The sequence below is a fragment of the Mastigoproctus giganteus genome, chromosome 3, assembly GCF_048544385.1.
Source record: "Mastigoproctus giganteus isolate SK-2022 chromosome 3, ASM4854438v1, whole genome shotgun sequence".
Taxonomy (NCBI): domain Eukaryota; kingdom Metazoa; phylum Arthropoda; class Arachnida; order Uropygi; family Thelyphonidae; genus Mastigoproctus; species Mastigoproctus giganteus.
Window position 1 is genome coordinate 40,479,572 of NC_143577.1, and position 12,099 is coordinate 40,491,670.

The 12,099-nt window shown below is 36.0% G+C and overlaps 1 protein-coding gene across 1 annotated transcript in view; it reads left to right on the forward strand.

The window, feature by feature from the left end:
- LOC150087900 (uncharacterized) overlaps positions 1 to 12,099 on the forward strand; it is a 216,144-nt gene that overhangs the window by 15,527 nt on the left and 188,518 nt on the right. Inside the window, exon 2 of the mRNA XM_090369957.1 lies at positions 2,346 to 2,530. Coding sequence (XP_090226083.1) covers positions 2,346 to 2,530 — 185 coding nt within the window. The remainder of the gene's footprint in view (positions 1 to 2,345; positions 2,531 to 12,099) is intronic.

Genomic DNA, 12,099 nt, shown 5'->3' on the forward strand with positions numbered 1-12,099 from the left:
TTTATTTTTTAATTTTCAGTAATATTTTAATAATATTTGTTTTTTTTTTTTTTTTTTTTTCAAGTCTTTCAAAAACCAGAAGGTATATGCTATTCACCTAAAAAAAAAAAAAAAAAAAAATCCAGAGGGTATACGGTGTATAACCTCCACTACAGCCCTGCTTAAAACGCTGCACTTGGGAGTGCCCCACCGTAGCTCCGGATACTCAATAATTGAACTCAGTACGGAATTTAATTTGTAAAATAAATGATTATTTCAACAGTGGGCTCACAAATTAAAAAAAAAAAAAAAAAAAACAATGGGCTCTTGTGAGCCCATGCGAGTTCACTATAGCTCACCACTGTGTGTGTGTGTGTGTGTGTGTGTGTGTGTGTGTTAACAGTGAAGATTTTGAAGGAAACTCTATGTAATAAATTCTAATTTAGTATGAACAAGAAACTCTATAAAACAACACTTTTGCAGTTACAAACTATTGGTTAAAGTAAACCAAAGCTAAAACTGACATTTATGTGTGGTCAGCACATGAATTGCATTGCATGTCCACATGGTTTGAGTTTCCTTTTCTATTCTGTATATAAACAGTTCCCTGGATACATAAAAAAAAAAAAAAGTAATTCTAATTCCCTAGAGAAGAAGTTCTAAAGAAATTCACTACTCTTTCGATGGGTGATATTTTGGCCATTACCAAATAGAAGGTAGTGCCAATGCAAGATGGGCCAGGTTAGCCCATCATGCATCAGCAAATTATACTTGCTTGTGGAGCAAGTAGAATTGATACGGTGTCTAAAACTGTCCTTTCTTACTGTAACTGAGTGTGCAGAATATGAATATTTTGATTCTTGTCAAAAAGAACAGATGGATTTCAGATCAGTTCTGTCAAGTAAATGCAAGCTGATTTTGATTTGAAAGGAAAAAAATTTGGTCTTGCTCTGAATAGACATTTAGCGCAAACGTTTTGACAAAGCCATCTGTACTTTATGTTCCATTTAGTTAGTAAGTGAAGAAATCTCATATCTTGACTGTTTTGCTTGGTATGGATGCATTCATATTAATTCAAAAGGGCTTTTTGATTTCTTTATGAATTGAACTTTATTCCAACTGGGTCTGGAATTTGGCGCCATTTCTGCTGGAAAGGAGCTGCTAGAGCTAGTTTGGAAGAAGCCTTTTTGATTTCAGCCTAATCTGCTACTCCAACATGATCCTTATAATGTGGGGTGTCGTGCTAATACTGACGACCAGTTTTTATAGTACTGCCACAGTGCAGGTAGTGTATAATTGTCCAGAATTAGAAGATGAAATGCACAAGGCATAATTTCTTATGGGTTTAGGTAATTAACTATATAATTTCGGTGTAGATACGCCATAGTTTACCCATAAATTTGAACTACATATGCAGTGTAAAGGCATTGTTTTAATTGTATCTCATATTGTGGGTGCCTTCACAATTTTCACAATATTGTGGAAATAACTTCAACTGTGATTGGCATGTTGCATTACCAGGGTACCTGCCCACCTACTGATATGAAGCCCACTAGCTTCGAAACGATTGTCTGGGTGGTGGTATCCACTGAAAATAAATAACAGCAGCCTTCTCTACTAGAGAAACGTTATTTATTTGAAGTAGTGCAATACCAGCTATCTCATTGTGAAGGCACCCACAATATGAGATACAATTAAAACAATGCCTTTACACTACATACGTAGCTCAAATTTATGGGTAAACTATGGTGTATCTACACCAGTATTATATAGTTCATTGTCCAGAATGTAAATGTTAGTCATAGATTTCATGATCTCGGGCCCACGAATATCTTGAATAACACCAAATGCTGCTTCACATTGGTGACTTATATTTTGCTTTTGTGCATTTGTCCTATCATTGAGTCTAAGGCTCCTTATGGGTGGTTGAATTACTCTGACAGATGTTCCTGTGGTGTCTTGGAACATCTGTCAGTAATTCATGCACAGAAAGATTACTGATGTGGCATCCAATCACTGTCCCATGTTGAACATCTTAAGTTCTGAACTGCAACCTATGCTGGTTTTAGTGTACTGCTGTTGCACAGACAAATCCATAAGATTTATATAGGTATATTAAGCCAATACATGTGAATTGGCTTAGATATGGGGGACATTTTATATGTGTAGTATTTGTGGAGGGGTATCTGAATACTTTTGATCTTATCTTTATTTAATAGTAAAGGAAATAACTGTTAATCAAAAATTATTTGGGCTACTGAAATGTGAATATTGCAGATTTTATTTCTGATTAATTTGCTGGAAAGTTCTTAGACATACTGATGTGATAATAAAGAAACTAAATTAATATTTAATGCTTTTTAAAGGTTGGGGGTTCTCAAGATGTTAGAGAAATTCATGCTCACCGTGCTGTGTTGGCAAGTTCCAGTCCATACTTCTTTGAGCTGTTTACAGCTGAAAATAAAGGTAGACATTTATTTCAGTACAAGCTGAATGGAAACTTCGATCTTGATTCTATTGAAAGACTCATAGACTATGCTTATACTGCTAGGTAAGTTGTTTAAATAACAAATTACTTATGATGTTCAAAATAATGCAGCTTACGTTTTTTTTTTTTTTTTTTTTTTTTTTGGTAGTCATGTGGTGTATATTAACCATTGTCTTTCTTTTCTGTGTTTTGTTGCCTTGAATAGAATAATCCCATGGAATTTACAAATGAATAGAATTAAATTTTATGGCTACATGTCATGTATATAATGCATAGGAAGGTGTAGCCATTTTTTCCCTTCCAATTCACCTGGAACACAATGTGCATTTTAAGCCAGATATCAGAAACCTATAACTTGATCATATACAAATGTTTCTCACAATTATCTTTTCTTAATTTAAGTGTTTGTCATCTAGTATTTTGTAGTCTATTAAAGGGGGAGATATCAATATGACTATTGTGCTATTGAGTTAGGTTACGCTGAGCTGCGCCACCAAACTCGCATGTACTTGGTTGCAAGCCTGCTACAATGTATTAGAATTTGCGCGAACATGTTTTGACCCTCCTGATAATGTATTCAATTTGTTAATGTGTCTGTTTTTTTATTTCTGAGGCCTGTGCTTCACATCGCAAATCTATGAAGGTCTTCAATGCAGACCAATCGTTAGGTTGCAGATAATTTTTTAATATGTCGCAAAGTTTCCTAACCTGGGAAAGGTATTTTTGTTTATTAGAATACAAGATCTTAAGGCATGTTTAACTATATTACATGATGTGGCAAGTGCTAGTTGCTTTATGCCCGAAATTTTAATTTAAAATGACCCTGGCAAAGTTCGGAATGACGTTGTTTTAGTATTAGTAATGGGTCCCATGGAGCAAGAAAGCCTATGGCTTATGCTGCACCAGCAAAAAAAAAAAAAAAAAAAAAACCGAATAAAACAATGATACAAAAAAAACCTAATAATTAATAAAAGAAAAGGAAATTAAACCTATTATCCTATGCGTTTCCCTCACCCAAAGCTACTATCCAGATGACCTTTGAATTTCCCCAAACTGTCAGCCTCTACCACCCATGTAGGCAACTTATTCCATTAATTTATAACTCGCTGGCTAAAATAAAACTTCCTGCAGTCCAATCTAAACATCTCCCCCCTGTAACTTGAATTTATGTTCCCTAGTTCTATCATCATTTATAATCTTGAAAATTTCGTTCCTCATTCATATTACTGATTTCTCTCAGAGTCTTAAACACCTCAATCAAATCTCCTCTAAGGTGTCTAGTTTCCAAACTCTGCAACCCACATATTCGAAGTCTTTCTTCATAAGAACGCCCTTTTGCCGATCTTACCACTCGAGTTACCCGTCTTTGCACCCTTTTAAGAAGCTCAATGTCTTTCTTTAGGTGCGGTCTCCATACTTGAACACAGTATTCCAAGTGTGGTCTAACAAAAGCCTTATATAATGGGATTATCACATCCCTATCTCTACTTGCAAAAGTTCGATAGATCATCAATAGGACACCATGGGCCTTCCTTGCAACCTGTTTACAATGCTCAGAGAATTTCATGTCTGACCGTATCGTAACACCCAAGTCCCTTTCCTCCAGTACTGGGTTTAGTTGAACTCCACCAAGTGAATAAGTTATTTTGGGATTACTGTTTCCCAGGTGTAATACCTTACACTTTGTTGGATTAAAGCATAGCTGCCATTTTTCTGACCATTCCTGAAGTCTATCTATGTCTCTCTGAAGAAGCTCAGCTTGACAGTGATCATTAACTACTCTACCAATTTTAACATCATCTGCAAATTTAGACATTACACCCTCTATCCCTTCATCAATGTCATTTATGAAAATTAAAAACAACAGTGGTGCTAATACTGATCCTTGTGGAACTCTGAAGAATAGCCATTTATCACAACCCTTTGCCTCCTGCCCTGAAGCCATCCTGATATCCATCTAAGGATTTTCCCAGTGATTCCAACCTGTTCCAGCTTATAGAGTAACCGCTCATGTGGGACTGAGTTAAAAGCTTTGCTGAAATCTAAATAAACAATGTCGAAATTATTCCCTAAATCCAGCTCATGAGTGATTCTTTCAAAATAGCGAACCAGATTTGTTGAACATGATTTTCCCTTTACAAAAAAACCATGCTGAGTATCCTTGAGATCAATTCTAGCCAAATGATCCTGAATTCCACCCTTGATCATTGCCTCCGTGACTTTCCCTACCACTGAAATCAGACTGACAGGTCGATAATTTCCCACTTCACTCTTAGAACCACCCTTATGTATGGGAGATACATTGGCACTTTTCCAATCCAACGGAATCTCCCCAGAGTCTAGATGCTGGCATAATTAGCCTCAATGGCTCAATGCACTCACTTGCCGCCTCCCTTAAGATTATAGGGTATATTCCATCAACTGCAGGAGCCTTACTGGCCTGTAGGCTCGAAAGTTTTTTTTTTTTTTTTTCATTAAATAATCTTGCGAAATTTCAATATCATTAATTACATATTTTTCAACTTCGCTCCCACAATTCATCCAACTTTACTATTCATCCAATTTGGAACCCTCCTCATGGAGTATTTTTTTTTTTTTTTTTTAATAGTAAATACGCATTCAAGGCATCTGTGATTAATGTTTTAAAAACATACCACAGTTCAATTGTATTCATTCTCTGTGCGATATCTACCCAGTTAATAGAGGCCATACAGCACCTTAAGGCATCATAATTTCCTTTTCTGAAATTATAACCCATTCCTTTGCCTCTTACTACTGCTACCTCTCTCTTCATCGTCCACCGTAGAACTCCGTGATCACTTCCTGCTACTGGTTCCTCTACTGTCAGCCCTGTTATGTCATCTGATTCATGGGTGATGATGAGGTCTAGGATATTCTTTTCTCTAGTACTTTCCCTGACATGTTGATACAAATAACAGTCATCTAGTTGATTTAATAATTTTGTTCCCCATGTCGAGTTTCCTTCCCATTTTCTCCAGTCAATTAGAGGCAAATCGAATTCACCCATAATAAGACATTGATACTTACTTGCCCATTCCATTTGCATGTAGAGGCTTTCATCATAATCTTCACAATCACCTAGTCTGTAGATTACTCCTTCTCGCATTATACCTTTGTTTCCAACTATCTCACATCATACAGATTCTATACTAGCACGTGAAACGTCTGAATCTGGGAAAGCTATTGTCCCACACCGGCTGCTTCTGATAAGAAGCATTACCCCCACCACCCCTTCTATCTACCCTATCCTTCCTGAAGACATTATACAAGCTGTACTGAAACTCATCATCCCCTATTTCCGGGTGGCACCACGTCTCCGTAAGCCCTATTATGTCTGCGTTACTTGTTTTAACCAGCAGTTCGAATTCGTTTTGAAAGCAATATTTTAGAAAAGAAATATGGTAACTTTGGGCCGAGTATCTTAGTGTTAATCTAATGTAATTTTGCACCAAGCTGTTCAAAAAATCCCCCGTAATTGTGTGTATCGATAGGTTATAATTATTTTTAATTGTGTTCAGTTGATTTTTATTTTTTTACTGTAATGTAAGATTTTCGAATTTTTCAATTTAATTGCTGGAGAGTATCATACGGAAGTGTTCTATGTATTATATTGAGGTAAACTTCTCTTATTATTTTACAAATATTGAGCATTACAGCTCTGATTCATACTATCTAATTCATATGTATGTAATTGTTAATATATTTGTATCCTTATCTCAGTTTAATTATTCATTAGAAAATCTTTCAGGTAAGGTCCAGTAAATTATTGAAACACATTCATCTTCACGTCTCTAAAGAGTAAAAATCGCCACCATCCCAACATGTTCCACTACATGTACAGCTCTTTCTTAACTGAATCAAAATGGCTTACAATCATGAGGGATTAGGGATATTTGAAAATTTTTCCAGTTATACTTTGGCTGTCTAGGTGAACAGAATGGCACCACATGGTATGTGTACCACTTGTTCAAATAGATCATGACTGGTTGAGCAAAAGAAGTCTATGCTGTTTGCTATATGATATGGAGGAAGCCAAAAGATCATTATGGCGATTTTTACTTTTGTAAATTTGAATGCATCTGGATTCTCAGCAAAGAATAAGCACAAGATTGTTTATTCAAACCTGGATTCAGTGATGTGACCAATCCTCACGATTATACTATGCCTTTGCTGAAAACCTCCACAGCATAAACTAGATTGTTTAGAAGACAGAGTGGAATGTGATGTGTAAATGACAGAGACTTGAGAATTTCAGCCAATCCTAAGTACACACTTAATAAAGAGACACCAGAACTAGAACTGTAAATCCAAGATGAGCTGTATGACCTCAGTAGAGATATAACCCTCTTCAAAGATAAATTTGAACTTCTTGCTGTGAGAGCAAAGCAGAAACACTTTCTTAAGAAGAACTTCAGAGTGTCTCACAATTGAAAAAGGAAACAAGTTTTAGCGACATTCTTTTCAGTAAATATTCTACTATTGCCATGTTATCAGTTTTTAGAGAATTGTCACAAGTACACATTACTTCTAAATGACACCTCTTCAACTCCTCACAGCGAAGTTTGCTTGCATAATGGGAACTGAGAGTCATCCCCCCCCCAATGGCGACTTGTTTCATGTAAAGGAGATATACTGTAACATGACACTACTTGAAGCAATTCAATAGAGCACTGAACAATGGAATATTTATGGTTACCTCAGTTGTTGGTATGTTAACGAGCATATAAGGAGGGTTCACAATGTTTCTTATGCCTGTGGCAGGGCCTCTGAGAGGAATTTTATCAGAGGGTACAACGTTTCTTTTGGGCCCCCTTCCCTTCTCCATTAGTCATCCTGTTTTTATCCACTATGGTTTTATGCCATGAGCTGTAGCCTGTAAGGCTAAAAAGGGTATGGAAGATGAGAGGAGGGTGGAATGGAGTGTGCTGTTGATTTTCTGCATTTGAGGCCTTATGCTCCTATACTCCCTCCATGATAAATATAAATAAAATAAAATAAAAGAGGACCAGAGAGAAGAAAGCACATTTGATTTGAACATCTTTGTTTATGCTACAATACAGATAAGGAGAAAGAATTCACATTGAAACATCATTTTATATTGCAATATAAAATAATTATGTCTTCTGACATAATTATTTTTACTAATAATTGTCAGAAGACATAATTATTAGTAAAAAGTAAAAAAAAAAAAAAAAAAGTTAGATAGCCTTAGTATTTACTTTAATTAAAAAAAAAGAGCTTTCCTGGCCTTTTTTTGTGAAAAATTTCGAACAGCAGCATGAAAATTAATTGTTCTGGCAATGTTTGATTCAATACTTAGCCTGGCCAAATCAACAAGACGTTCCTGAGACATTGTAGACCTTAAATAATTCTTAATCAGCTTGAGTTTGCTAAATGACCTCTCTGCAGAAGCTACTGTTGCTGGAATTGTTAATAGTTATTCTTAAGCTAACACAAACATTTGGAAACTGATCACCAAGTCTGTACTCTGTTAATAAGTTCAGCAGATCTAATGGCTTTAATTGTGCATTTATAAAATTTGCTTTATGTACTGAGGGTAAATGTTGCCTTTCTTTTCCAAAATCATCACTGTTAAGGTCAGCAGGATATTGCTCTGATAAAGATAAAGCTTTTCTCTCCAACTCACTTTCAGACATGGTGAGATATTTCCACAAGAAATCAAATTTTTCTGCCAACTGCTTAACAACTGCTTAGCAGACAGTTAATCCTGCAATAACATTGTTTACCAAAACAAAAGAAAACACTTTCTGAAGTAGGCCTCTTCTGGTGTATAATCTGTGTCATTCATTTCCTCCAAATTAGCATCAGGTGTGCTGTCATCATGCAGCCTTGCCCTCTTGCGCCTAACTCCACCACATCTACAGGAGAGTTTTATTTCTGTCTTTAAGTTTGACGCAACCAATTTGGCTTCATTCTACATGCATTTCCAGTTGTTTCGAAGTTTTGTCAGATCTGTGAGGAGAGTTTCTATGTTCGCTATCTCAATATCCGGTGTGGCTTCTCTAGCTTGGATGACCTTGTTGCAAATATCTTTGCCAGCTAATATTTTGTACCACACAGCTGACATTAACACACTTGCCTTTCAATCGTAAGGTTAATCATTATCATCATTATCGTTATGAGCCGTATGGTGCTAAGAAGCTGAGGCTTTTGCTGCACCAAAAAAAAAAAAAAAAAAAATTCTGAGTTACCCTGAGAGGGAGGAAAATTGCCAAGAAAGAGAAGAATGATGATATCCAGCTCAGGACCCTGGGTGTGCCAAGCCTATACTCACCAGATGTTGAGCCCCTGGGATTAAATAAATAAAATAATATAAACATATTAAATATGGATATGTTTTAATCTGTTCGTTGTGTATCACAGAACCACCCCAAAGACAATTTTGTATAAAGCATTCCTTCTTTTACTTGGTAACACTGCAATATACGACGTATACAAATTATTACAAATAATCACAAAATATAGTAATAATATTGTTATTATTATTTTCAGGCAATACAAAATGTATTATCCAAAAATAATAATGAAAAATTAATAATAATTACCTATTTCCATTATTGTTTTTATAAATATCTACTTTTATTTTTATAATCAAATTCTTATGTAGTCAGGAAATTGTTTTTTTATTCTTTTTGAAAATGAAAAAAAAAAAAAAATAATAAATTACTGCTAGTACAGTACATTGCCAGCATATAGACGTTGCTGCCGTAATAATATTGTTACGGTGGTGATGATATAGACCGGCAGATACAGTGAGTGTCGCGCATTCTCAGTCAAGTCGGAACTGCTCCGTCAGAATGCCATTCACAACAGGTTGGAGCTGGCGGTGACCTGCGAGCTGACCATGACTCACAACACTAAAGTGCAGGATTACGCATGCTACTACAGCTAAGTTCAAGCAATGTCAACATCCACCAGCCAATGATAAAAGCCATTCCGATTTTTAATATTGTATATTAATATACACTTTACCTTTTCATGATTCCCATACAAATTGCATACCTACTTAAGTTTCTTTGTAGCATAAAATCATTGGCTTATCAGAATGTACAATATGTGATACATGATCTTTTGAATAGGCTTAGCCAAGCTGGCAATCATAGTTATCATTATTAGGCCACAAAAGTTCTATGGATAAGTTATGAACTGTTGTAATAACACGTAATATAGCAGTGCTTCCCTACCTTTTTCATGCCATGGCACACCTGGGAACTTATAATTTTTGTACATCACACATATAAATTGGAGCAGATTTTGGGGTATTCGTAAGGACTTTGTGAAAAAATTACATTATATGTAATTATGACAAGAAAAGTAAAATGTAAATACTATGGAAGGTATTAAATATTTAATACTCAGTTCATACAAAGCTTCAAAATAAAATCTTTTCAAATTTTTGAAATCACGAAAAATAACTTTGAAATTCATATTTCATCTTTCTATAATCTGTAAATGAACCAGCAACAGGTTTTCAATTAAAAAAAAAAAAAAAATACTGACACCAGAGTAACAACATTACATATCGTTCTGTAAAGTTGTAACAAATTGCAAAGAATAGTAAAAAATATATATAAGAAATCTACAGCAATGAGTAACATTTATTATCAAAACTGGACAACCTTTTGACTATAGCAGACATCAAGGATCAATCAACATTTGTGAACAGAGGCAGACTGGATCAAAAATTCTTACCAGGGAAAACTTTTAGCAACTTCACAACAGTGTTTATGACCATGCAGTTGCACATCTGTCTCCAGCCTACCATCATGTAAACTAATGAAAACTGAAATAATAAATTTACTTACATTTACAGCCTTATCACAGGTTAGAAAAGAATGCTTGAATGGGCGAATTTTTTTTTGTGCTCTGCTCTGAGAAACTCTAAATTGTAAAATCACTATGCTAGATAATGCAGAATCACAGAATAGTACATGATAAGAACTGCAGAACTTTCTTTCTGTGGCAATAAAGCAAATTGAAAACATCTGATTGGCTGAATTTTTTTGTTTCGTCTCCCTCTCTTATTTTCCCAGTTTCTCTTTACAGTAACATTGAAACAAATTTTCCCACCCCAAGCAAAAACAGAACAGATACATATAAAACGGGCATTAGCATTAGTAAAGGCAATGCAAGAAAGCAAGCTTATGCAGCATCAGCCAAAAACATAAAATAAAAACCTCCCATTTCGCCCCTCCATAAGTTCCAAATGCCTGTCCAGCTCAGCCTTAAATACATTTAGGCTATCAACTTCCACAACAAGAGATGGAAGTCTGTTCCACCAATCAACCACCTGCTGGCTAAAGGCAAACATTCACACATCCATTCTACAACTGTCTTTCCTCAATTTGAATCTATGCTCCCTCAGGTTCTTAATCTGTGCAAGAAGAAGAATCCCATTATCATTCAGCTTGCTCAACCCATTCAAAGTCTTCTACACCTCAATCAGATCATCTCGCAAGTGCCTACTCACCAGGCGCTGCAATTTCCAGAACTTAAGCCTTTCTTGGTAAGAGCACTACTTTGTTCCCTTCTTTGTACTCGTTCTAGCAACTCTGCATCCTTCCTAAAATGAGGCCTCCAGACCCATACACAGTACTCTAGGTGTAGCCCGACCATTGCCTTGTATAACGGGATAATCACCTCCCTGTCCCTGCTAGCAAAATTCCTATATATTATTGACAAGTCTCCATGACCTGCCCTGGCAGCCCGTCTGTACTGATCAGCAGACTTCATATTTGACTGCAAAGTTAGCCCCAGGTCTTTTTCACTTTACATTTCCCTGAGTGTAGTACCACACAGTTGGTACGTTTCTCTTGGGTTATTGCTATCCATATGCAGTACTTTGCATTTGTCAATGTTAAACTTCAGTTGCCACTTCTCAGCCCATTTGCCAACTTATCTAGATCCAGTTGGAGTAGCATACTGTCGTTAACAACCCTGCCAACCTTTGAATCATCTGCAAACTTGGACATTAATCTTGATATACCTTCATCAATATCATTTATGAATACAGAAAACAACAATGGACCCAGCACCGAACCCTGGGGAACTCAACTAATAACATTTGTCCACGAAGAGCAGTGTCCATTAATTACCACTCTCTGTCATCTCCCACTCAACCATTACTTTATTATTATTATTATTATTATTAGCCATATGGTGCAAGGAAGCCTGAGGCTTATGCAGCACAAGGCAAAAAAAAAAAAATTCTGAATTACCGAGAGAGAGAGAGAGAGAGAGAAGTAGAAGGGAATCACCAAGAAAGAGAAGGATGATGATATCCAGCTCAGGATCCTGGGTGTGCCAAGCCCATACTCACCAGATGTGAGCCCCTGGGGTTAAACCATTGTAGCAACTTACCTTTAATGCAATACCTCTCCAATTTGTACAGCAGTCTTCCATGTGCAACACTATCAAAAGCTTTCCTGAAATCCAAGTATATGATTGTCATATACTTGGATTTCAGGAACTGAATGTCAAAATTATTTTTGACATTCAGTTCCTTTGTGACCACATCATAATATCCAAATTGGTCAGACAAGACCTCCCTTTAACAAACCCATGCTGTGTCTTAACTATTACTGCAGTTT